Source organism: Boleophthalmus pectinirostris, unplaced genomic scaffold (genome assembly GCF_026225935.1).
Source record: "Boleophthalmus pectinirostris isolate CB_2022bp ecotype Guang Dong unplaced genomic scaffold, ASM2622593v1 HiC_scaffold_19, whole genome shotgun sequence".
In the NCBI taxonomy this organism is placed as follows: domain Eukaryota; kingdom Metazoa; phylum Chordata; class Actinopteri; order Gobiiformes; family Gobiidae; genus Boleophthalmus; species Boleophthalmus pectinirostris.
In genome coordinates, this window is record NW_026571140.1 from 16394669 (window position 1) to 16420991 (window position 26323).

Here is a 26323-nt window from a genome sequence, read left to right on the forward strand (position 1 = left end):
AATGATCCAAATGATTCTAATGCAGATTTATGGAGTTTAAAAACATAGCGGAGCACCTCTTGTATTACCCACATCACAAGGTGGAAGGTGAAGTGCTTTCCAGTGCTTTGAGAGAAGACCATAGCCTAAATATGCAGGGTTTGAAAACACAACTCCAGATATGTTTTGATGAGGAAACATTATAACATAGATCAGAAAATAATGTAACACAGGCCCTTTAATTACAAGAACAGCCAAATTTGCACTTATGTAAAAGTATCAATTATGCATGAGAAATACTATGCAAAGTACTATTCCCCCCCTCTCTCTCATTCTATCCCTCTTTCTTCTCTCTTTATCTCTCTATGTCTCTCACTGGACATGCATGGACTCTATCACACCATCACACTTCTCATAATTACCACAAACCTCATACTACAATTGCTTTAACTAGTTGCCATTAACTTCATACTGTGACTGAACAAAGCTTTATCGTATTTATTTGTGTGTGAAGAGGAAGGGATTTTGGATTTGTTAAAAAAAAACGCCGACAGTGGGCCCTTGTGAGATTTTGAATAGAATGTAATTGATGTTTAAAGGCTCTCGCTGGCAAAGAACAAGAGCCAATGAATTTTAAAATAGAGGAAGACAATAGAACGGCATGACTTCAGATCTGATAGCACCAGCAACAGCGCAAAATGTGCTGAGCTAAAAAGCCATGTGACAATAGTGGTGTGACCTGCTGAGGAGGGAAATTCTATTATCTGCACTAAAATATCTGCACCAAAATAATGTGTGCTACCTGTTGTAATAATTTCTGTAGTAATTCATTCATTTAATTTGTTTATTTTATTTAATTCTGTAATTAAAATTGTAAAGCAATCTGGATTTTCCAATTTTATTATCTACAAGCTATAGTTAAACTTTATTTATTTATTTATTTTGCATTGTTTAGCATCAAAATGTATGAACACAAACTTTAACCTGTATTAAAAGAATGAGATGGTTTTGCAAAGATTTCAAATGAAAAAAAAAAAATAAAAAATTTAATCTGATTTTTAAAAATGCAAAACAAATAATGGCAAATGGACGGGTATTTATCGTTTATCAAGGAAAGTGGTAGCCCATTTATTTTCAGTCAACCATTCTGGAAAGAAGAGTTTGTGCTCCTAACTCACAAATGAAAAAACCCTAAAATTCACACACACACGCGCACACACATACAAAATATATAGGAATTCTGCCTAGACTTTGCCTATTTCCAAGTCCACAATTGTCATAATGAGATGTACTTCAGCTTTGAGACTGGAATTGTCAAGAATCAAGAAATTATCAATCTACTGTCTTTCCAGACACCAGCAATAACTAATCTTATATTTACTAAAACTAATGTTTTTGTAACTAATGTATCTGAAATCTGATTTTCCTCTGTGCCGAGATTGTTCCCCTTGTGATGAGAGTAGAGGGCAGCTTCACAAAGAGCCATTTGTTTGTACTCCAAATGTTCATACACAGATCCAGTTTGAATTGAGGGTCATTTTGGTCAAGCATTTTAGGAAACATAGGCCCTTTTGATAAGGGGTGAAACTTCAGATAGGGGCTAAAACAGGTTATGATTACAGTTTTGGTTAGGGTGTAGTAACTATAGTTAAATGGCCTATATTACACAACACTGACTTGTGCATGAGTTTCAAGTTAACAGTTAATTTTACCTTTGTTCAGTAGAGATTGACATTTCCAAAGCTGAAATTATCCAAATTATTCTTTTTAGTTTAAGTTTTAGTTTAAAAACGCAGTGGAGCATTTCTTGTATTACCACATGGCATCACAAAGAGGAACAGTGTGTTTTCTGTTTAAGAAAAAAACTAATAAATATGCAGAATATGTGAGTTAAATATGTGTGAATGAAACAAAACACAACTCTGGGTATGTTTGTGATGAGGAAACAACATAATAACATAAATCAAATCAAATAATAGTGCAATATGTGCCCTTTAAGGTTATAGGATAAGTCAAATGACTTTACGTCCATCTAATGTTCCCAAGAACCACAGAAACCCAATATGTGTGACTGATTGCTTTTTCTCCTTAGTAATAAACAATATAATTTCCTCTGGACTAAAAAAGGGGGTTTGTTCACGTCTGTGGCAGCCGTGCAGTGACCCGCTGAGGAGGAGCTGGTTGTGAGTCTTCACACAGTGGGTACACAAACAGATGGAGCACTGCGGGCAGGGACATGGAGACATGGCTTCGATAGGCTCTGCTCTCTTGAGGTCTGTGTGTGCAATGTAATTATGCAGGAGTAGAGAAGATAGGGAATGCCAGCCACGGAGCAACTCTACGGAGGGGCAAGCTGTGTGCAATGTGAGGAGGAGAAGGAGGCAGACAGAACAGCAGTGTTAGCTTTGAGACTTAGGTTCATGCAGGTAGAATTATTAGGCCAGAGAGCCAGAAGCTGGCAGAGGCCTATTAGTCTCACAAAGCGATGCAATGCTAAGAGTAGCTGAAAAGTGAACTGATGCTGAAGTGAGTTACCTGTAGTGACCAGGGACCCTCGCCATGACACAGGAATGTGCCAGAGCTTTCGGAAAATGTACTGTTTAATACAGTATGTTAAAAAAAAAAGGGTAGGTAGGGTAGGGGAACAATGCCAAAAAAAAATTGCATGAAGAATCATGAAATTTGACACAGAAGTAGATCATGGCAAGTTGAGTAAAAATATAACTACTCCAACACCGGCCGCTCCGCCAGGGGTCAGCCATATTGTTATTAAACTTTGCAAAGCATTTTCAGTTTTTTTTTTTTCAAACTTAAACATCCAAGAAAAATATACTGATTTGACAATAGCACAATGATAATAATAGCATGCACTTTTTATTGATCTCACTTCTTGAAGTTGCCAATGGCACCACCATTATCATTCCACTTATGTGATTTTGCATTTGGCTGCCAATCTCAACAGCAAATAAGTTTTACACATATTACAGAGCCGTTTTTAAGACACGTAGAGATGGTGCCTATGAATACTGAACATTTTACACCAATCACCCTTATTTAGAGATTTTTCTCTAATTCTCCATTGAAATGAGATTATTGTTTAAAGTGAACTGCTAACGCATATGGCGGTTAGTAGCAGTCAGAAGAAAAAGTGGGCAGGGTGGAATAGATAGACAGATAGAAAGAATGATTTTTTTTTAAAAAAAGAATAGAGGTGTAACAATAACAGAAATATTGTGATATTGTATCATCAAAGCTCTTACAATAATAATAACTCCTATAAACAACATTTCTATCTTAATTTTATGGAAAGTAACAGTAACATTTAAAGGAAAAATAGGAACTCATAAATGCTTTAGCATCTTCACAATATCACAGTAACTATTGTACCATTAAAAACATCATGACAAAATCATAGTGAGATTTGCAAATCGTCACATCCCTAATTAGTAGTATTTGACATTAAAAAAAAAGTGACACAAATACAACAAAAAATGAGACAAGTAAAATCGAACATGAGTCATATGTAACCCGCATTTGAGAGACTTTTATTGTTGCGGGTCAATTCCGCTTCACCCCGATCTCCCCCCACTTCCTTTAAGTTGCGGGGTCACCGTGTCACTTCCTCCTCCTCCGCTCCGCTGTTGCTGTGGCGTGGTCTGGGCGTCGGCAAACATCCATCCATCCATCCATTTTCGTCTGCTTATCCGGGGCCGGGTCGCAGGGGCAGCAGCCTAAGCAGGGACTCCCAGACTTCCCTCCCCCCAGACACGTCCTCCAGCTCCTCCGGGGGGACCCCGAGGCGTTCCCAGGCCAGCTGAGAGACATAGTCCCTCCAGCGTGTCCTGGGTCTTCCCTGGGGCCTCCTCCCGGTGGGACATGCCCGGAACACCTCCCGAGGGAGGCGCCCAGGAGGCATCCGGAACAGATGCCCGAGCCACCTCAACTGGCTCCTCTCGATGTGGAGGAGCAGCGGCTCTACTCCGAGCTGCTCCCGTGTGACTGAGCTCCTCACCCTATCTCTAAGGGAGCGCCCAGCCACCCTGCGGAGGAAACTCATTTCGGGCGCTTGTATTCGCGATCTCGTCCTTTTGGTCATTACCCAGAGCTCATGACCATAGATGAGAGTAGGAACGAAGACTGACCGGTAAATCGAGAGCTTCGCCTTTAGGCTCAGCTCCCTCTTCACCACAACGGTCCGATACAGCGACCGCATCACTGCCGAAGCTGCACCAATCCGCCTGTCAATCTCACGTTCCGTCCTCCCCTCACTCATGAACAAGACCCCGAGATACTTGAACTCCTCCACTTGAGGCAAAGACTCTCCACCCGGAGAGGGCAAGCCACCTTTTTCCGGTCGAGAACCATGGCCTCGGACTTAGAAGAGCTGATCTCCATCCCAGCCGCTTCACACTCGGCTGCAAACCGCCCCAGTGCACATTGCAGGTCCTGGCCTGATGAAGCCAACAGGACAACATCGTCTTCAAACAGCAGAGATGAAATCCTCTGGTCCCCAAACCGGACCCCCTCCGGCCCCTGACTGCGCCTAGAAATTCTGTCCATAAACACAATGAACAGAACCGGTGACAAAGGGCAGCCCTGGAGGAGTCCAACATGCACTGGGAACAGGTCTGACTTACTGCCGGCAATGCCGGACAGCCCTTAGCAAAGGGCCCCGAACCCCATATTCCCAGAGCACCCCCCACAGGACACCACGAGGGACACGGTCGAATGCCTTCTCCAGATCCACAAAGCACATGTGGACTGGTTGGGCAAACTCCCATGAACCCTCGAGCACCCGATGGAGAGTATAGAGCTGGTCCAGTGTTCCATTGTCCTCCCCCATGGCCTCCCTGAACTCCTCCCAGCTCCGAGTTTTTGCCTCCGCAACCGCACGGGCTGCAGCACGCTTGGCCCGTCGGTACCCATCAGCAGCCACATCGACAATAGAGGCCGAGAATGAAGCCCACTCGGACTCTATATCTCCAGCCTCCCCCAGAATCCGCCAGACGTTCCCAGCAGACCCTCACTACACGCTTGGGCCTGCCAGGTCTTTCCGGCTTCCTCCTCCACCAGCGAACCCAACTCACAACCAGGTGGTGATCAGTTGACAGCTCAGCCCCTCTCTTCACCCGAGTGTCCAAGACACACAGCCGGAGGTCAGATGACACAACTACAAAGTCGATCATCGACCTCCGGCCTAGGGCGTCCTGGTTCCACGTGCACTTATGGACACCCTTGTGCTCGAACATGGTGTTCGTTATGGACAAACTGTGACTAGCACAGAAGTCCAATAACAAAACACTGCTCGGGTTCAGATCAGGGAGGCCGTTCCTCCCAATCACCCCTCTCCAAGTGTCACTGTTGTTGCCCACGTGGGCGTTGAAGCCCCCCAGGAGAACAACGGAGTCCCCGGTCGGTGCACTGTCTAGTACCCCTCCCAAGGACTCCAAGAAGGCCGGGTACTCTGCACTGCTGTTCGGCCCGTAGGCCGACACCACAGTGAGAGACCTGTTCCCGACCCGAAGGCGCAGGGACGCGACCCTCTCGTTCACCGGGGTGAACTCCAACACACAGCGACTGAGCTGTGGGGCAATGAGCAGGCCCACACCAGCCCGCCGCCGCTCCCCGCGGCCAACGCCAGAGAAATGGAGAGTCCAGCCCCTCTCAAGGAGTTGGGTTCCAGAGCCCAAACTGTGTGTGGAGGTGAGGCCGACTATATCTAGTCGGTAACGCTCAACCTCCCGCACAAGCTCAGGCTCCTTCCCCCCAGCGAGGTGACATTCCATGTCCCCAGAGCTAGTCTCCATGTCCGGAGACTGCCCATCTAGAAAGCCTCATTAGATCGGGAATTAAGATGGTTCCTCTCACACCTAATATAGCACGGTCAAGGGTTCTGACATCAACTATGTTGAACTCTCCCCATACAAAACTGGGCCTGTTTCACCACCAGAGACTCTCTCAGCTCTCCCCTCACCCAAACCTCCCCCTACTCCACCTCCTCGGTCCTTACCTGGTCCCTCACCCAAACCTCCCTGTATTCCACCTCCTCGGCCTTCACCTGGTCCCTCACCTGGTCACTCACCCAAACTCTCCCCTGCTCGCCCTCCCCCGCCTTTCCCCAGAGCTGTTATCACCAAGAGCTAGGACACACAGGGCCTCTGCTGTCCCAGGACATACAGTCATGATAAAGGTATCAGGCTGGGACCCTGCGATGGAGCTATAGCTCCAGTTACAACACGTAGACGGATTAAAAGAAGGACAGTTAGACTGTCTAATCAAAGAAATTTAGTTCACATTCCCTGTAAGAAGATAACATCCAGTCCTACTGAAACTAATCAGAAACTTGCTGTGCTCAATGTCAGATCTTTATGTAACAAATCATTTCTAATTCATGATTTTATTTCTTCTTTTAATCTTGACTTTATGTTTTTAACTGAAACATGGCTTGACAAAAACACAGGTCATGCAGTGCTAGTGGAATCAACCCCTCCCAATTTCAAATTTGAATCTGAAACACGAGCAAATAAAAAGGGTGAAGGAGTGTGTGCATTTTTTAGAGATCATTTGGTTACACACAGGTTGTCATTTGGGGTGTTTTCATCATTTGAGTATGTTTCCTTCAAAATGGAGCTAAAACAATCACCGTCCAGACTCTACATACTCATATACAAACCTCCTCAGCACTGTCAAAGTTTTATTGATAATTTTACTGAGATGCTTTCAGTTGTATGCACAGACTTTGATGGTTTAGTCATTACAGGTGATTTTAAAGTACATGTGGATAATGTGTGTGACAAAAATGCCAAAGAGCTTAGTGTTGTCCTTGAAACTTTTGGACTGACTCAGCATGTCAGTGAGCCCACTCACAACAGAGGGCACACTCTGGACCTGCTCATTACAAAGGGTGTAAATATTTCAAATGTCAATGTGGTTGATGTTGCTCTGTCTGATCATTTCTGTGTCTTCTTTGACCTGTCTGTTATTCCCAAACCACCGGCTGCTCCTACAGTTGTTCGAAGAAGACATATACATGATAACACAGGTGCACTGTTCATGGAAATTATACATTTTGAAATTGCCTCATGTTCTAATGTTGATGATGTGTTGAACTCTGTGACTTTGAGTGTTTTGAATGTTCTGGATGCCATCGCCCCGATAAAGGTTAAAATGGTTAAAGATAGGCAAAAAGCTCCGTGGAGGAATGATGACTCAGTCAGAGCACAGAAAAGGGAGTGCCGGAAGGCTGGGCGGAAATGGCGCAAGTCAAACCTCCAGGTTCATTATGAGATTTACAGAGGAACAATGCATATGTACAACTACACTTTGAGTAAAACAAGAGAGAAGTATTTTTCGGACATTATTGGTAATTGCAGTAACAACTCTCGTGTCCTGTTTGCAACAGTGAACAGATTAACAAACCCTCCAGCTCAACTGCCACTAGAACTAATTTCCACATCTAAATGTAATGAGTTTGCAGTTTTCTTTAATGACAAAGTTCAGGGTATCAAAAATGCCATCAATTCCACAACACAAATAACAAGCATGCAGCCACAGAGACACTTAGAGCTGAATCACTTTGCACCTGTAACTGACAAAACTGTTTTAGAGATTGTTACCAGTCTGAGTTCATCTACTTGCTGCCTGGACATGTTACCCACTAGATTTCTAAAGTCCATCCTCAACAGTTTATTTTCACCACTCACTCACATAGTTAACATGTCACTTCAATCTGGAACATTCCCAAATGCGTTGAAAACTGCGGTCATTAAACCTCTCCTAAAGAAGAGCAGTCTTGATGCCACAGTACTGAACAATTTCCGACCCATCTCAAATCTGCCGTTTTTTGGCAAAGTCCTTGAAAAAGCTGTTTACCAACAGCTTACGAACTTTCTCCAAATGAACAACTCCTTTGATGTTTTCCAGTCAGGTTTTAGAGCCCACCACAGCACTGAGACTGCTCTTATCAAGGTGACAAATGACATCCGCCTGAACACTGATGCAGGCAAAGTCTCAGTCTTGATCCTGTTAGATCTGAGTGCTGCTTTTGACACTGTCGATCATGGGATCCTCTTACAGAGACTAGAGGACTGGGTGGGCATCTCTGGTACTGTACTAAACTGGTTCAAGTCCTATCTAGAAGACAGGAAGTATTTTGTTGAAATTGGAAACTGTGTCTAAGATCACATGGCCCTGACCTGTGGGGTGCCTCAGGGGTCAATCCTGGGCCCCCTGTTGTTCAATCTCTACATGCTGCCATTAGGCCAGTTAATAAGCAGCAATAACGTGTCCTACCACAATTATGCAGATGACACTCAGATCTACGTCTCTCTGGCAGCAGGAGACTATGGACCAGTGGACTCACTTGGTCATTGCATCCAACAGATCAGTGTGTGGATGCAAAACAACTTTCTCCAGCTAAACTCTGACAAGACTGAAGTCATAGTGTTTGGTCCACAGAAACAAAGGGACAGTGTCAGCAGTCACCTCCAGTCTCTTTCTCTAAAACCTTCAAATCAGGCAAGAAATCTAGGGGTAATAATGGACTCAGACTTGAACTTTAACAGCCACATCAAATCAATAACATCCGCAGCCTTTTACCATCTAAAAAACATAGCGAAAATCAAAGGTTTACTGTCTAAAGCAGCCTTGGAGAAACTTATCCATGTGTTTGTCTCCAGTAGGTTAGACTACTGTAATGGTCTGCTCACTGGTCTCTCCAAACGAGCTGTGAGACAGCTGCAGAACATCCAGAATGCTGCAGCTCGGGTCCTTACTCGAACTAGGAAGTACGAGCACATAAGTCCTGTGCTCAGGTCTCTGCACTGGCTTCCTGTGCCTCAGAGAATAGACTTTAAAGCAGCTCTGCTTGTGTACAAGTCTCTCCATGGCCGAGCACCAAAGTACATCTGTGACATGTTAGTGTCATATGAACCATCTCACACTCTGAGGACCTCAGGGACCGGCCTCCTGCTGGTGCCCAGAGTCAGGACTAAACAAGGGGAGTCAGCGTTTCAGGTTCATGCAGCTAAAACCTGGAACAGTCTTCCTGAACATGTGAGACAGACTCTTCTGTGACACTGTTTAAATCCAGGCTCAAAACATTTCTGTTTAACTGTGCATATAACTGAAAGGTTTTCATTCCGCACTCTTCTCTCCAATTTATGTCTCTGTTTTTTTTATTTTAATCTTCATGATTATTTATGTTTTGATTTGTTTTTATTATGATTTTAATGTATTTCTTATTCTGTAAAGCACTTTGAATTACTTTGTGTACGAATTGTGCTATACAAATAAACTTGCTTTGCCTTGCCTACACTTGTCGTACAGGGCTTCTGAACCGTTCTTCGTCTGACCTTGGGTGACCCTACCAGGGGCATGAAGCCCCCGACAACATAGCTCCCGGGATCATTCGGGCACTCAAACCCCTCCACCACGATAAGGTGACAGTTCAAGGAGGGGGTCGGCAAACAATTTCAATAAACTTTTAAACCACGAATCCTATAACATCCACAATTAGGTGAGTGTTTTGCCACATCATTAGAACACTGCCGATTTAATAATTATTTTCAACAATTTCGCTAAACTTCTTAATTCTGTAAAAATCGCTAATGCCACGTCTCCGATTCTCATAGAGCCTCCATATAGATTGTACAAACTGGGCCGTGTATGGAGAGGAGATCACAACGTGAAATTCAAAGGTACCTGATTTTCCTTTTGTACTAATAAGAAAGCTGAAATGAAGGTAAAAGATTGGTTAATGTGGTCGCTAACTTTGTTTTTCGCGACTTTGATTATTTTGTGCCGTTTTAGCACGGTTTCTAGTGTTCGCTAAAACTCCGGTGGAGTTCATTTATTATTGAATTGAGAGTAGCTACGCACTTTACTTGGAACAATGATATTGCGCAATATTGAGTTTATCGGCCTCTGCTTGGGCATTGTTAGATAACTTTTTGATTTAAGTGCACTTACTGAATTTATTTTACTTTGTCTTAATAATGATTAACTTACTTAACTGTGATAAACTTACTGAATTTCCTTTACTTACTGAATTTCCTTGATTTATTAACTAACTTAATTAATCATTAAATTTAATTTAATTTAACTTACTAAATGAAATTTTATGACTTATTTAATTGATATTGATTTTTTTTTCACTTATTGACATTGAATTCATTCATGAATTGAATATTAATTGTAATTAATTGTTGAAAATGTTAATCCTTATGGACTTTTTGAGTCATTAGTCAATGACTACATTTAATTTATTGTTAATGTGTATTCTGATTAATGAATTAATTGATATCTTGAATGTACTGATTAAGTGAACATGAATTGAATTGTTCACTTGTGCTTGTATGTTTATGCATACATTTAATTTATTTTTGGTTATTTAAGACCTGTTAATGTTTTATTTAAATTATATTCATTTGTTTTTTTGGCCTTTTTAGGTCAGGTTTTTTTTCAATGGACTGACTGAACTCCAGCTTCGCAGAAACTCAACTCAACTAGGAACTGAATGACGGCGAGCTTACCCAAAAACCTGAACTTAGATTAACCTGAATCAAAATACTAGATATCTGGATTGTTTTTATTTTTTTTATTTTGTTTTGTTATTCCTGTGCTTTGTAAAAATTTATTTTCAATATATTTCACCCAACTTCATATTCATGTCTTATGTCTCTTCATTCACACTCGGGCTCCTCAAAGAACATTCTTCTGATGCTGCTTTTGTGGCCGCAGTCTGCCCTTAGCCCTAACACATTTGCGTTACACATACTTTAGTCAACTCAAGCAAAATGTTGCTTCTTCTTAAGGCAAAAAACAACAGGGGAATAGATGAGATCGTGATAAGTAAAGAACATTTGAGTCCTTTTGAATGTGCTGCTATTGAAAGAGTATTTGATCTCCAATCCCACCTGTGTTTCCCGCCTCACCTCTCTACATCAGTGAACTCAATTAAACTTTGCTCTGACCCACTTCTACTACAGCGAGACGGAGGAAGAGCCAGACAAGAGCGTGTTCGGAGGGCCCTGTGGAATCCTCCTTCAAGCAACACAAATATAAAGGCAGAAAGTATCAGAAAAGGAAATCTTCTCTGATCTGTAACTATCTGATAGCAATTACTTCTTGCTAAATCAATAGTTTTACTTGGATCTGTAGGCTTAATATAGTACATAGTAATGGTCATATTAGCAAGATATTGTGGAAGTTTTATTGTATGGATAAATGTAACAGCAGAGGTAGCCATAGCAGAAGTACTCTATTTTGATCTGAGTACAAAGTTTATTAATGTTTATTTCCATCCCTTCTGTATCACAAGTATTAAATGTGATTAATTCACTTATTTTTTTAATGATCTACCCAAATTACTTTATATAAAGATGCACAATTAAACTTTTCTAGAGGAGGGTTTGCCCACTTGTCTCCATGGAGATGTTGTTATTACTTTTCCTGGTATGTTCCATCTAGACAATAAACTTGGCTAGAGTGTGCTTAATAGAAGAAAAACAGAAAGGTATTTTTACTCAAAAGGCAAAGCTCTAGATTTACTGATCAACGATCTACGTTCCTACTCTCACCTGTGATCATGAGCTTTGGATAATGACCGAAAGGGCAAGATTGTGGATACAAGCGGTCGAAATGAGTTTCCTCTGCAGGGTGGCTGGGTGATCCATTAGAGAGGGTGAAGAGCTCAGTTACACGGGAGGAGCTTGGAGTAGAGCCACTGCTCCTCCACGTCCAGGGCATGTCCCACTGGAAGGAGGCCGCAGGGAAGACCCAAAACACACTGGAGGGCCTATGTCTCTAATCTGGTGTGGGAACACCTTGGGGTGCCCCTGGAGGAGCTGGTGAAAGCGTCTGGGGTGAGGGAAGTCTGGGAGTCCCTGCTTAGACTGCTGCCCTTGCGACCCGGCCCTGGATAAAAGGAAGAAAATGGATGGATTGTTGGATGGTATTTTTACTGCTGAAAATACCTTGACTGTGAGTTGGCTTGCATCTCCACAAATGCGACTTGTAAGCTGTAGCCTATTGGGGTCATATGCTTTTCTCCATGGACAGGAAGTTTAATGCCACACTTCTAGTCATGGAAATAACATCTTCATGGAAACCAGATGAAAAGTTATGCAGTACACCTTTAACATCATTCCATTGTCCTGACACTTCCCTTTGTTTAAAATGAACAATATGCTATATAGCTCATCTAATATAGACATCTTATTTACGATTGGCCAATAGGTTGGAGTAAAATATTGCTACTTACGTCTCAATTAATTAATACTGCAACCTTTGAAGCTAGGGGCTAACAACATCTTACCAGATTAATTGTTTCTAATGAAAGCGCCTGCGTTCCTACTGATTTTAAAGTCATACAGTCCAGCAGTGGGACTTTTCCTCATACAACAACTTGGGGGCATCAAAGGAAATCTATTAGCCCATGAAGTGGTAATGATTTTAGGGACACAGCTCCATTAGAGGCTCTTTCTTTTTAAGTCACACACACACACATATAAGGCCTGTGGGTGTGGAGTCCTGCTTTGCTCCTTTCATAGTGGTAAAAACAAGAGCACTGGACCATAGGGAAATCCAGGCTGGCATTATCAGTGCTTCTTAACTATTCCAAACTGACATGAATGGCCATGCTGTACCATCCCAGCGGACCTTGTTAGCTCTATTTAATGGCAAAATGAGCCCGCTTCTAAGTCCTGCTCCAGCACCAGATCCTGCCTATGCTCTGGTACCAGCCTGTGAATATAAAGACTAAAGGAGAAAACAAGAGTGCATTTGTTAGATAATGAAGCTATGTCTTGGCGTGAATAGACAGATACATATTAATTACAGCAGAATAGTTAACAGTGGGGGTTGATGTAATATGTTGTGAGATCCAAGGCGTATAGAGATTTTCATCAGTTTTGTTTTGAGGTTTCTGTCGTGAAATGAAATATTTGTGAATTACAAAAGACAATGGTAAGTGACATGTACAGCCTAGATATACCTTTTTTTAAAATCATATTTAGTTAAACCTGATTATAGGGTTAAGTTGTGATAGTCACATTTTTTCAACAATGAAGTTAAAGGTGCGCCATGTAACTTATCTGCTGGTCCACCACCTGCTGCTTTGCTTTGCTTAGATTTTTCCACAGTATGGCATTAAACTTATCTATCTCCATGGAAACAAGCAGGTGACACTACCAGGCCAAGTTTGAATTAGGTCAAATCTTTGGAGATGCATGCCCAATGATAATAATGCAGTTTTTTGAAGTTTTTTAGTTGTAATTGAAAAGAAAATATTTTAAGCAATACTATGACATGCTAGGTAAAGCATCATGGAAACCAGCAGGTGGCAGATCCCCCCAGACTTGAGTCACTATTTTTAGGACTTGAGACTCGACTTGATAAAATGGACTAAGACTGGGGACGCAACTTGGACTTAAAGGTCAGTGACTTGGGGCTTGATTCAGACTGTGACTTGACAAGACTTGATGCTTCTCCTAAAAACATAAATATGTTTTTAGAAAATACTTTTCAAACTGGACCATGTCGCTTCCACTTGTCTGTTTGTTACTTTGTATGTACCTAAAGTACTGTGATATGGTATCCTCAAATGTCTTACAGGAATATACAGTAATATACAGTACAAAACAGTAAAACAGAGGGAACTACAAAGAACATGATCGTTAAATTTCATGACATAATAACTGTTATTAAGCACTTTAAAATCTGAATTCTTACTGTTCTGACCGTAATGATTCACACTAAGATCTTGACAAGACATTTAAAAAGGAAAAAATGTGCATTTCTTCAACTATATAAATACTCATATATAATATACCATGACTTTTTAAGTACAATTTAGTTTAAAATTCATATAAATTGCATAAATCTAAGCTATATTTGGTATTTTGGTTTAAAGACTTGAAATGACTTGAAGCTCAAGACAGACGACTTGGACTTGACTTGGACTTATGAGCCGGTGACTCTAGACTTGACTTGGACTTGCCTGTCTTTAACTTGGGATTTGACTTGGACTTGAGGTCAAAGAGCTGAGACTTACTTGAGATTGCAAAACAAAACTTGGGCCCAACTCTGCCAATTAAGATAATTATATTACACAATGCTTACATCACAACAAAGTTATAAGATGTTTAAGAAAATAATGAATGTCCCACTTTCAAAAACAGTTTGACAGAGTTACACAACCTTAAAATGTTTTTGTTTTGATTTTTTCTCATTTGACAAAAGAAAGCCCCCCAAATGCACCGGAAAGTACCATAACCACCAGCTGCTCTTGTGCATGTTTTTTGTCAAATTGCACATATTCTTTCAACAGTGGGGAGCATAAAGTTGCTGTACACATTTCTACCCATATCTAAAATCACCAGCATACTCTTAACCCTCTCATTGGTGAGGTATAGGATTAGAAGCACGGCAATGCCTGGAGCACAAGATGATTCGGAGCAGTGCGGTGATCACAGCTCAATAGGCAGCACTGAGGTCATTAAGAGCTCCTCTAAATGAGATGGGCCGAGCGTAACTGTGGCAACAGGCCTCACCAACAAGAAAACAAGAGACAAGCCAGTGCCCAGGAGTATCTGCGGAAAATGGTTTGTGCTGCTAATGGTGAGATTTGTATGATAGATCAGCACTTCAATGTAGTGTTCAAACTGTGATATGTTAATGGTACCAGCCTGTACATCAAACAGGGCAGCCAATACAAGGGTGAAAAAGTTTTTAGCAAAATCCGCCTTGCTTGTGTGAAAATGTCCACAGAGATGCATTAACTAAAACAATATTTAAAAAGTAAAGGAAAGAGCTGTGGAAAAACCTGGTAAACCTCTGGGTCACTACTGGTAAATACATGTGCCAAAGAACTGAACAAAGTGTAGTGTTTAGCAAACTAAAAGCTCAGATGATTTAATATTAGGCTAAGTAAAAGTTCTCGAAAATGTGATGGCACAATCCCAAACTCTATGGCGGTGATTGTAGTATCTTTTTTTAATTTAGTAGCAAGTAAAAAAAGCAAGAGAGATGAATAAGAAAAGTTTAAAATTTAAAGTTCAAAATTTTTAAACTTCAATTTGAAAGTTCTTCTGTAGTTTACTGTAAGAAAATACAAAAATTGAGAATTTTTGGGACATTCACAGCATGAAAAGGAAAGACTCACATTTGAATTCTTTGCTTCTTTTTGTTGTTTTTGTTTTGGAGATCTGACAGCGAATTTGCCTAAAAAAAAAAAAAATAAATATAATATATATATATATATATATATATATATATATATATATATATATATATATATATATATATATATATATATATATATATAATGTTATTTTTTTTTAACTTTAATAAATCAGACTTGCATTTTGAAAAACAGCCTTTGAAGTTACAATGTCCAATACAACTCTATGGAGGAAAGTTGATTAAATTAAGAGTGGACCATTTTGTTGTTTTCACATGAAAGCTTGTATGCTGATACCAAACTGACCAAAAAAGAAAACAAACTTTGAAAAAAAAAAAGTTTTGCCTGTAGTGTCGATTAAACCTAGCCTGATTCATCAGCCAGTTTCACTTTGTAGAAACCTTCTGACCTCACAGCATTAGAATTAGTTTGCTTCCTAACGGGGCTAACTGGTACATTAAGCTTTTCCCAAATCCCGTAGGAAAAAGGGCAATATCTTCCCCTTGATAAAATTCAGACATTCTCTTTGTTCCTGCTTTAAATCCTTGATCTTGGGAATCGTTGCCAACAGAAAATATATGGCTCTTCACTGATTGGCTGGTGCTCGGATTCACACTTCCGGGGTTCTTGCAAACCATCTAGTGTATTCCGATTCCTGACCTATTCTCTGGAAAGAAATGAAATTGAGCGACGGCACTAGGTAGCGCCAGCCTGGCTCCCTTAAAGCACCAACTACACCAGCTGTTCAAAAAGCTCATACATTTCTATGCATATGTAAACTGCAATGCCTTGGTGGATGGTGTATTGTTTATAATGTACTTTATGATGCCCAAAAGTACTTTCCTTTTCCCTTTAGTTTAGTCCACCCACTGACCTGCAGCATTGTTCCTGCAGTGTGGTCGAACTGTAGCCAATAGTCTCATCCCGAACACATTAGAATTCTATAGAAATCAGCATTGTACTGTACATGTGTGCGTCTGTGCATTAAGCCAGGGTCACTGAGGAGTAATGGGATTGCTCTCTCTGCTTTCTCTCTCCACACGTGGCTCAGACAGGCCTCCTAAATCATCCTCCACCTCAGAGAGAGAGCGAGAGAGACAGAGGAGAGGGCACCCATTTGCACCCTCTGGTACCACTGCACATGAGACAGCCCCCACCATCACCCAAAGCAACACACAAACTCAAATGCATGTTGGGTTTCCATGCTTGCTGGGAACATTACACTGACTTATTCATTTACTGGAGACTAACTTGTCTAACCTTAAAGGGCCCATATAACACTATTTTCTGATCTATGTTATAATGTATAATCGTCTGGAGTTGTGTTTCACTCACATATTTAACACACAAGTCTTGCATATTTAGGCCAAGCTCTTCTCTAAAAAAGAAAACACTCTTGTTCTATCTTGTGATGTCATGTGATAATACAGGAAGTGCTCTACTGTGTTTTTACTTTTACTACAATCATTTGGAATATATCAGATTTGGAATTTATAATCTCTGCTAAACAAAAAGGTAGCTGTTAACTTGAAAATTACCACTTCATGACATCACAAAGTGGAGCAACTGGAGTATGTTGAGCCTTTCAGGCACAGACAGACTACTAATGCAGGATTACAACAACATGTGTGAAAAAAATAAAACACAACTCAGAGTATGTTTTTGATGAAATAACAACATTCTAACTCGGCCAAAAGCTCATAGCAATTTTGTGTACATAAGACTGTTATCTAAATCCTAATCTGGAATAATACTACTCAGCATGAATATCCACAGAGAGACTGTGCACAGGCCCGACTGCGGATCCAAAAACATGACTTTTGTTCTTGGACGCCTTCATTCTTTCACACTCACTACAGTTTAAACAGATTCAACTGTGACTAAACCTTGGATCAGGACTGAACTAGAATAGAATTAAACTAAGTGTACCTCAAGAATTTCAAACAAGGACCAAACCAGGACACTACCAATTTCATAATTTATTCATCACCATGAAGTCAACCACTTGCACATGGCATCACAATTTAAACCAATCTTGTTCTGTTTTATATACTATATAAACTACAGCACTTGCATAATCTGTCAAACAACATAAGGATATTATTAACAAAATAAAAAGCGCTCACTAATCACTATGAATAATTAGGATGTTTGGAGTTAAGTTAAGTGAGGAATAACTCTGGACCATTGAAAACAATTATATTATAATTATAATGTTGTTTCATTATCACAAACATACCTGGAGTTGAGTTTGATTTCATTCACACATGTTTAACGCACAAAGCCTGCATATTTAGGCGGACTTCTTCTCTCAAACAGAAAACACTCTGTTCCACTTTGTGATGTCATGTAATGCTCAACAGTGTTTTTGAACTCTATACACCTTTTACTAGAAGCTTTTTAATCTCAGTCCTCAAATTGCCAATTTCTACTGAACAAAATGTATAATGTAATGTAATGATCCTAACTTGAAAACTACCTCTTCATGACATCACAAGGTGGAACAGAGCATTTTGAGCTTTGGAGATGTAGACAGCTCAACAGTGCAGCATTACTCGTGTGAATGAATCAAAACACAGCTCAGCTGTTTTTGAGGAGGTAACAACATTATAACATGACTTAAAGCTCACAAGAGTCCATTTTACATAATGGGACCTTTAAAATAAACTAGCTCTGTTTTTCACATTAAGACAGTAAAAATCAGTGCCTTCAATGGATGTATATGTTTTGTTTTGTTTTTTTCTTTTTTTCATTATCCCCTTTAGGCAGAGTAATACTTTGCCATTATCTTGGATCCAAACAAAAGCAACCCATTTGAGGCTGTGAATAATCAAATTGAAGAACAACATAAATATTTGTCTATTTGTAATCACATTTAGTTTTAGCTTTAGGGACTTCATAGACATTTAAAAGTTTTGTTTCATGCTGGACTTTCAGGTGCATTTTGGTGCAAATTTGGTGCAAGACTGTAAATAACTTTTAGCATCTTTTAATCAATGATGTTCCGACAAACAAGAATGTGTAACTAAAATGTGAACTCACTACCTCCTGTAAGCCTCCTCCTACATAATAATTCCTGTATGGATTGTTTTTTGCCTCTAGTGAGCACATGCAGTGTCTGCATTACCATGACAACAGCAAGATCTCTACGCTACTCTATCAAAAACTGTACCTATGTGTTTAGAATTAAATGAGTCAGTGGATCTCAGAATTATTCCAGGTCTAAACTAGGGTCTAAAAAAGGAATATAACGTGATTTCAAGGAGCTGTGAGATTTTTATTTGAAATTCCATTAACACGACCATTCTAATGTTGATTTATTCTTGATTATAAAAAAAACAAAAAAACATTGCTTTCATAATTTGGTGTTTTGATTCTTTGCAGAATGAGCATAAATTATTTTTAACACCTACATTCATGATGATTAATGACTGCTAATGCAGCAGCTCAGGGAGTGTATTCTGGAGGTTCTGAACTTTCACAAAGGCATGTTCTAACCCTATACTGAGAAAAACTTGTTTATGTCTTCTAAACGCTGCTTTAAGCACCGGTAACTCAAGTTCAATTGTGACTGTGTGTTTTTAAAAAGAGGGCAGGCTTTACACTGTTCCTTTAAGTAGTTCAAAACAAGGATTATAGCCCAAAGGAGAAAAACATGATCAAAATTAACCAAATAGACGTGCAGAGGAGCTTGTGTACTACCAGACGAAGCTTGCAAACCCACCATAGTTAAAAAAAAAACACTGACCTAAGGAAAAAAAAATATGTATGAAACAGTTTTGAGCTTTGTGTCTGCAGACAAACAAGTGATGGATCTAGCCTGATCTAAAGGATGGTGCAGTGGAGCAAAGCAGGAGTAAGTGTTGCAATAGAGATGTTAAGATTACTCAGTTACTTGATGGTAATGTTGTAATATATAATGTATATGAGACAACATGACCTAAGAAAGTTGTTTAGCCATTAAATTGCAACGTTTCTTTGCACAACAATTCTAACACTAAAATTTGTAATTGCAAAGTTATACAGATAACAGAGCTTGTATTTCCAGTGCTCTGTGGGAACTACTAGTCTGTCTTGATCCTTGTCACATTTCCCTGTGCCAGTGCTGCTCCACTGCTGCTACATGACTGACAGCAACAGGAAGTATTAGCATAATCCAGTTAGAGATGCTAAATTGTTTAATTATCAGTAAGGCAACTCCTATAGGCAGCATGTAGTAGGCCACAAAATTAATCTGACTTTTGAGATGTTTCTGCCAACATACTTTTTAGTGAAATCTGGAAAATTGCATAATAATAAACAAAACTAAATTGAGGAGGGGAAAAAAAGAAAAATATTAAAAGGCTGAGGGAATCTTCTGTATACTCACGCTGACATAAAGGATAACACTCTTAACACATTGGTCAAAATGTATTCTGTTTGCCTTAGTTTTCTTTGCTTCATTCAGCTTTGTTTTTTCTTCTTTCCTACTTTTTTTTTTTTTTCCCCAAGTGTCACTTGAGAGCCGATGAGCATCTAATACAGCAACACCTGATACTGAAGAGCCTGCTTTCATTATAATCTCTCAAGCCCTTTTTGCTAATTAGCTGCCATATTATTGTTGACAGTTTGAAGAATTAAAGATCTTACTTTTTTTTGCCATTTGAAGTTCTACTAAAAAGCTACTTGAGATTATCCTTAGGTGTAGAAGTTCATTCTGTCTTGTACTTTAAACTGAAATAAATAAATAAATAAATAATAATAATAAAAAAAAAAAAAAAAAAAAATGACCATAATATATTAATGTTTAATTTTTTCACAGTATATATATATATATATATATATATATATATATATATATATATATATATATTAAACATTAATATGTTATGGTCATTTTTTAAATTATTATATATATATATATGTAATTTATATATATATATATATATTATAAACCACAAACTCTATCTGAGCTTCATCATTTTGGGCACATTTTTCTATAGCGCTTTTCCACCTTCAAGGCACTCAAAGCGCTTTACAACAAGGAACCACTCACCCATTCACACACCAGTGTACACAGACACTGTGGGCAAGGTGGGTTAAGTGTCTTGCCCAAGGACACCACAGCAGCATTCATCTGTGGGAGCTGGAATCACACCAGCCAACCTGTGGGTCAGAGGATCTGACCGCTCAACCTGTGATGTTTATGTCAAGAGCTGGATTTGAACCGCCAACCTTCAGATCAGTGGGCGAATGCTCTACTAACTGAGCTACTGCCGCCCACAATATAATCTGCTCTACTTGACCCTGGTGTTTTGTCCATTAAGGAATTCCTAATCCTACTATGGAATTTGGCTCCAAATTCAGACCTACAACTGCTAGCCACGTGAGCTTCATTTGACTAGAGTTAACGCTATAATCACACTCCGCTTCTTTATACAATTTATGATTAAAACATATCTAAAACATCTCTCCATGGAGAATCTTTCTATGGAATCATCTAGGTGATGTCCAACTTCCAGAAAGTCACATACTGTAGCTTTAAAACAAAACTACCTCAAACAAAACTCTGCAGTCAATAGGATAATCAATTGTGACATGTTTTATTATGAGAAATATGCATCATTTTTACATTGTCCGTCACGCTGACGATAAAACATAAATAAAGCATTCTTACAAAATAAATCACTGACAAAACAATTCATTTTTACATATGATTTGTACATGAATCGTATATACACATTGCCCTTTTTACAGGATGATTTGGAATGTTTTATGTACCTCTTTCTATGGTACAAAAACATTTCCGTCTTTTCTTCGCAGCGGTAAAAAAAAAAAAAAATCTAATGTCTTCCCTCCTTGGAGAAGATGGGTTCTGCTTTAGTGCATTTTATGGTCCTGATTTAAGGCTATGAGGAGATGGACACACTCATCTCACAGACAGAGCTATCATGGTGGGGGAGGGAGTCCATTCTATTGGTGATTGTCGCGTACATAGACATCCCCCAGAGCCCTTACATATTGGACTGATTTCAACTGAATAACCAATTACAACTGTGACAACTTATTTGTTTCACACAGTCAATTACAAATGCAGTGTGGGAGAAATGTCACAGAGCACAGGGCCCACGCTCATCACATTATCTGCAAAGCGGCAATGACCTGCTGAGAAAAATATGACAATTTCTCACAGCGGGAATTACATATTTAAAAAGAACAAATTAAATTGTTTCAGACTTTTAGGGAAGTTGAGTTTTAGTAGATGCAGTGCCACATATTGGCCACAAGGAGACATTGTTTTAGAAAATGAATTTGACTTGTTTCTTTGACAGGATTACAGCAATACCCATAAACAGAAGACATGGAGCAACTAATTGGCTGGCCTTGTAAGCCTCTTAGAAGACACCACTGTAATAAACCAGCCAAGACCAGAAGAACAATTCTTCACAAAGACAGCAAGTTAACAAACTGCACTTACAAAAAGAACAGAGAAGAGGTTTAGTGTCAGGCTGCTCTGTAGTCCACTGTTGCCTCTGTGATACTGAGCCTGCTTTGTGTATGCCGCCCGACCAGCAGGCGGAAAGTGGCTTCAAACGTAACTTGTACATTTTAGTCATACTCTTCACCATTCAAGTGTTTTGTATATTGTATGTATATTTCGGAGTATATTGTGAATTTTGGAATATTGGTAATACTCTAGAATTACAATTGGAACAACACATCATCAGTAGGGTAAAAATAACCTGTCTCACGACGGTCTAAACCCATCTTAATTCATGTTCCACTCCTACAAGGTTTATGGTAAATGTATAAGTAATCATTTGTACGGTGGGGGTACATCCAGTAAAGTGGAGCTGGATAATACATATACATAAGACATTCAGACTTCTCCCAGTAAGATCAATACATTTGTTTATGTTAAAAACTTGCAACATGCAAGTTATTCTTAAATGTTGCTAAACGAAAAGAATGAAAATTTTCAACCATAACCACATTTATACATTACATTCTATTCCAATTAAAATTTAAATTAAAAGGGCCAAAGTGTTCAGCAACACTGACTGCTTTACAGTGTGAATTCAGTTGCACCTACAGAGCAGATCTTAACAGGGGCATTTCATATTAACAGTTAATATACCGTTTCATCTCCTCTAACTTTGGTTTTATCTTTAATTAACACTGTTTGATGAAATGTTCACTGTGCATGTACAGACTCTATTACCACAAATCAAAGATGGAGGTTGCAAACAACAGTTGAACTTTTAAAAGACTGAGACAGCATTAGTATGCGACCTGCGGCGTTACATGCAATTAAAAACTGAAGCAAAGCCCCGACTCAGATGAAAGATGACGGCCACATAAAAGCCCTCTGACAGGCAGATAAAGTGCGGATCAGGCTAATACTCATCCAAGGCTCCACAACACGCTCAAGGATCTGAATGGAGCCATTAGACACCCAGAGATATGTCTCAGTCCTTTCATTGCTGTTGAGTCTGAAAAATAGACATGCACATCTGTAGAGCTTCAGTCCACTATGATATATCCATAATTCAAACATTAAATACTCGTCAAGAAGCATGAGTGATGATTTAAAGTTGTTAGGAAAGGTTTCTAAATGGAACGCTTCTATTCAGCTTACAAATCAGATTCAATTAGATGACAAAAGCCGATTTTCTGAAAGCAAAGGAGTAATAGGATAAAAAATGTAATAAAAACAGATAAAACAGATTTGCAAAGCACAGGATTTATCTGGGGTTTCAGTCATAGCCTTGTAACTTAATCTTTGAAAAATGAGGAGGTTTTTAAAGGTGAATGACTTAATTCGTAAACAAATACCTAACGATTGTAAGTAAGGTTTTACCAAACATCAAAGTGCATTTATATTGATATCACATGGTGGGCAGGATTTCATGTAGTCACTATGGAGAAATTTTGACCATTCTGCATCCTGAAAAATCATTGAAAATAAACTTCCACTGACTAAAATAGAGACAGGGGGGTGGAGGAGAGGACCAAAGATGGTTATTTTGGATAAACAATATTCTCATAGAATACAATAAAGTATAGTTTGTTCTTTGCATTGCATTGTGCTGCAATTTCACTCCTAATGTCGTAAATGTTTCTCATTCCACCTGTCCACCTGAAGGCGCTCATATGCTCTAGCTTTAAGGTCTTTAGCAAAAGAAAATCTCTCCATCCAGAGGCCCCTCTTGCAGGTGCTGACCGTCTGTAAAAAAGAAACAGTTCTACGTGACACATATGACATGACATATTTACACCATCACACTTGATATTCATTAAACAGTGGACTAACTTAAGTGGTTGGTTTTATCTTAACTCATTAAGTTGTTTAATGATGTAAAAACTGCATCAAAGCATTATATAAACTGTTAATACAATCATATTTGTTAAATTGTTTGTTGAATTATTCTGGAATCAAAATGAGAAGCCGTTTCGATTCCTTGGTAACAGTAAAGATCACCTGCTGATGGAGTCCCCTTGCTCTTCTTCTTCTTCTTGTCCTTGTCCTTGCCTTCTTTGCCCTTGTTCTTGGTCAGCTGCAGCAGACTTCTGGAAAGCTGGTTGTTAGCGTCACTGTTTTTACAACTTGAGTTTGAAGAGGAGGTGAACGGGTTGAGTCCTTTCCCCTTAGACTTGCTCTGCCTCTGAGGCTGCTGGCGAGGCACAGAGCTGAAATCCAGGGGGTCCAGCTCCAAAGACTGAGAGCTGCCAAGGAGCTGCGATTCATCTGAAGTTGTAGAGGGAGTTCTCTGGAATGACACAGTGGAATTACACAGATGCTAGCTACATCTGCTCTGTATAAATTAACGTGTGAGTTAATTTCTGAATAAGAGTCAAAAGGGACTGGGACCCTTCCTCTAAAGATGCATTCAAACTTGTCCTGATTGTGTCCAGCCCAGTTTAGTTCTGATCTAGCTCAGGTATTAGTATCAGTTTTTTTTCAGTTTTGATGTGCCGTGTGTACAAGTGAGAACACCTCCTGAAGCTACAGAAGCACAGTTTACAAGTTGAAATTTCTGCTTTTTATTCTTGACTTTAAGAGCTCTGTGACTGAAGCACCAACAGAGCACATGTAAACAGGACCACAGCTGTAGTGCTCTGTGTAGTGCTTGTGCTAACCTCCGCGAGGCGCAGCTCGTCCATCCTGTGGAGCTGTCTCTGCACTGCCTCCCTGTCTCTCTCTAGTTTCCTTTGGGCATCTCGCAGTCTCTCCAGGTCCCTCTGGTACTCCTCTTTTCTGTTCTGCAGCTCCTGCTTCTCCTGCTCCAGCTTATTGTGCTGCTGTAGGATCTCCTCCTCCTTCAAGAATCAGTCCATATAAAATCTAGTTATTTCAATGCCCAGTGATCACAGCCTAGTACCTCATCGTTTATACATTATGTTTATTATTGATGGTCAGCTTGTTTACCTGTACATGCATGAGGGCCTCCCTGTCAGAGAGATGCTGCTCCCTCTGCTCCCATTCCCTCTCCTTCCTCCTCTTCTCGTCTGCGTGAGCAGCCTGTTGTCTCTGCAGGGAAGCCAGCTCCTGTCTCTGCTTCTCCAGGCTACGCTGCTTCTCCTGCTCGATCAGAGAGCTGGGTCTGGAGGAGGGCCGAGACAGAGACAGAGAGGAGGACGAGCGCTCACTCAGGGCCTGCCGCTGGTCCTCTATGAAACTGTCCTGTTGCACCACCACTGCCTGTCACACACATTTATATTTATACATTTACCTTCACACAGTATGTTCAATTTACAAAATAGAGTCGACCTTTAAATATAACGTCTTGTAAGCTACTGTTTATACCTGTAGGGAGCTAAGCAGGAGATGTAGATTGGAGACACTACGGAGAACCTGCTGTCAAAAAGAAGAAGACAGTGAGCATATTTGAAGTAGACTGTTTACTTTTGACAATAATTTTGTAGAACTGCTATTAAAGAAAACACCAGCACTGAAAATAACAATGTTTTTCTCAAATATAAGTTATTTTTAACAGATCGGTATGTTGTTCAGTAACCACAAATGTTAGATTAAGGTGGATATTAAGATCTGGAAACGAGCCCACAAGACAGTATATTGAAGACAAAGACATATCAGAATTACCTCACTGTTCCTTTTCAGCATGAGCAGAAGGTTAGCATTTCCTCCCTGCACACAAACACATAGATAGACATTAATGCATCGTGTATCTGTGTTTGCAAAAAATGTAATTATACTGTATGGTAAATTGTATTGTATTTATATAATATTCCCAATGCTGCCATAGAATTGTTATATCAATAATAATAAACACGGCTTAGAGCAAGAGGAATATTAAAGCATTATATTTTTCTCATACAGGAACCTTAACCTATGACTTTTAGACTAAATGCATTCTAAACTTTACATGCTTTATTGTTTCGTATGATAAAAAATAACATAACCTCAATTAAATTTAACACACTAAAACATTATTTAATCTCTGAGTTATTTAATCTCTGAGTTATTAGCCCTTTTGGTTGTGGCTTATTTCCCTATGTTAGCTGCATTCTTCCTATATATTTTCAAAAGTGATAATAGAAGAGCTAAATTCCAATTCAGGAGGACTATAGCGGGTGCAACTACAGGGAAGCCATTTTTCTATTGAATTTTACTACTGATGGTTGCTATTAGCGACAGGGCCTGGCAGGAAGTGTCAAGAGGCTAATTCACTAGAGGCAGAGAAGCAGCTAAATTCATTCTATTGTCAACGTTTGAGAACAAATGACCCAGCCTCCCTCTAGGTCTGTTTTTATTTTTATTTTTTAACGTTCTGGCTTTGAATCATGCTTCATTGATGCAGGAACAGTATGGCATTGCTTGAGGGACCATTCTCCAGATCTTTAGCCAGGATTTGGGTGTGGAGCACTAAGTTGAAGAATGACCCTTTGTGAATGTGATCAGGGAAATTGGAGCACCCAGCGGAACCCACCCAGGCAGTTTCACACAAAAATCCCCTGAATGCACAATGGCTATCACTAGAAATCAATGCAGGAGCTTTGAGGTGAACCGCTTTGTCACTTTGCCAGATGGGTATGAGGATGAGGTAGTTTAGGATGAGTAATAATTGCCAGCATAAATACTAACCTTCTTGAGAACACTGTCAGATTCCGTCCTGCGAAGATCTCCTGCTGTCTCCAGGTTTTCATCTTTGTCTCCACCTG

The 26323-nt window shown here is 39.8% G+C and overlaps 1 protein-coding gene across 3 annotated transcripts in view; it reads right to left on the minus strand.

Annotated features, from left to right (window-relative positions):
- Positions 1-20723: 20723 nt before the first annotated feature.
- The window catches only part of LOC110175342 (A-kinase anchor protein 13), a 64739-nt gene continuing 59139 nt past the window's right edge, over positions 20724-26323 (minus strand). For 2 of the 3 annotated variants that reach the window (XM_055154246.1, XM_055154247.1), the window contains exons 32-38: positions 26247-26320; positions 25245-25289; positions 24948-24998; positions 24570-24842; positions 24281-24460; positions 23622-23910; positions 20724-23366 (exon numbers count right to left, since the gene is read on the minus strand). In XM_055154246.1, coding sequence (XP_055010221.1) covers positions 23314-23366; positions 23622-23910; positions 24281-24460; positions 24570-24842; positions 24948-24998; positions 25245-25289; positions 26247-26320 — 965 coding nt within the window. In that variant the 3' untranslated portion in view covers positions 20724-23313. The remainder of the gene's footprint in view (positions 23367-23621; positions 23911-24280; positions 24461-24569; positions 24843-24947; positions 24999-25244; positions 25290-26246; positions 26321-26323) is intronic. The other variant, XM_055154248.1, reaches the window with a different exon arrangement.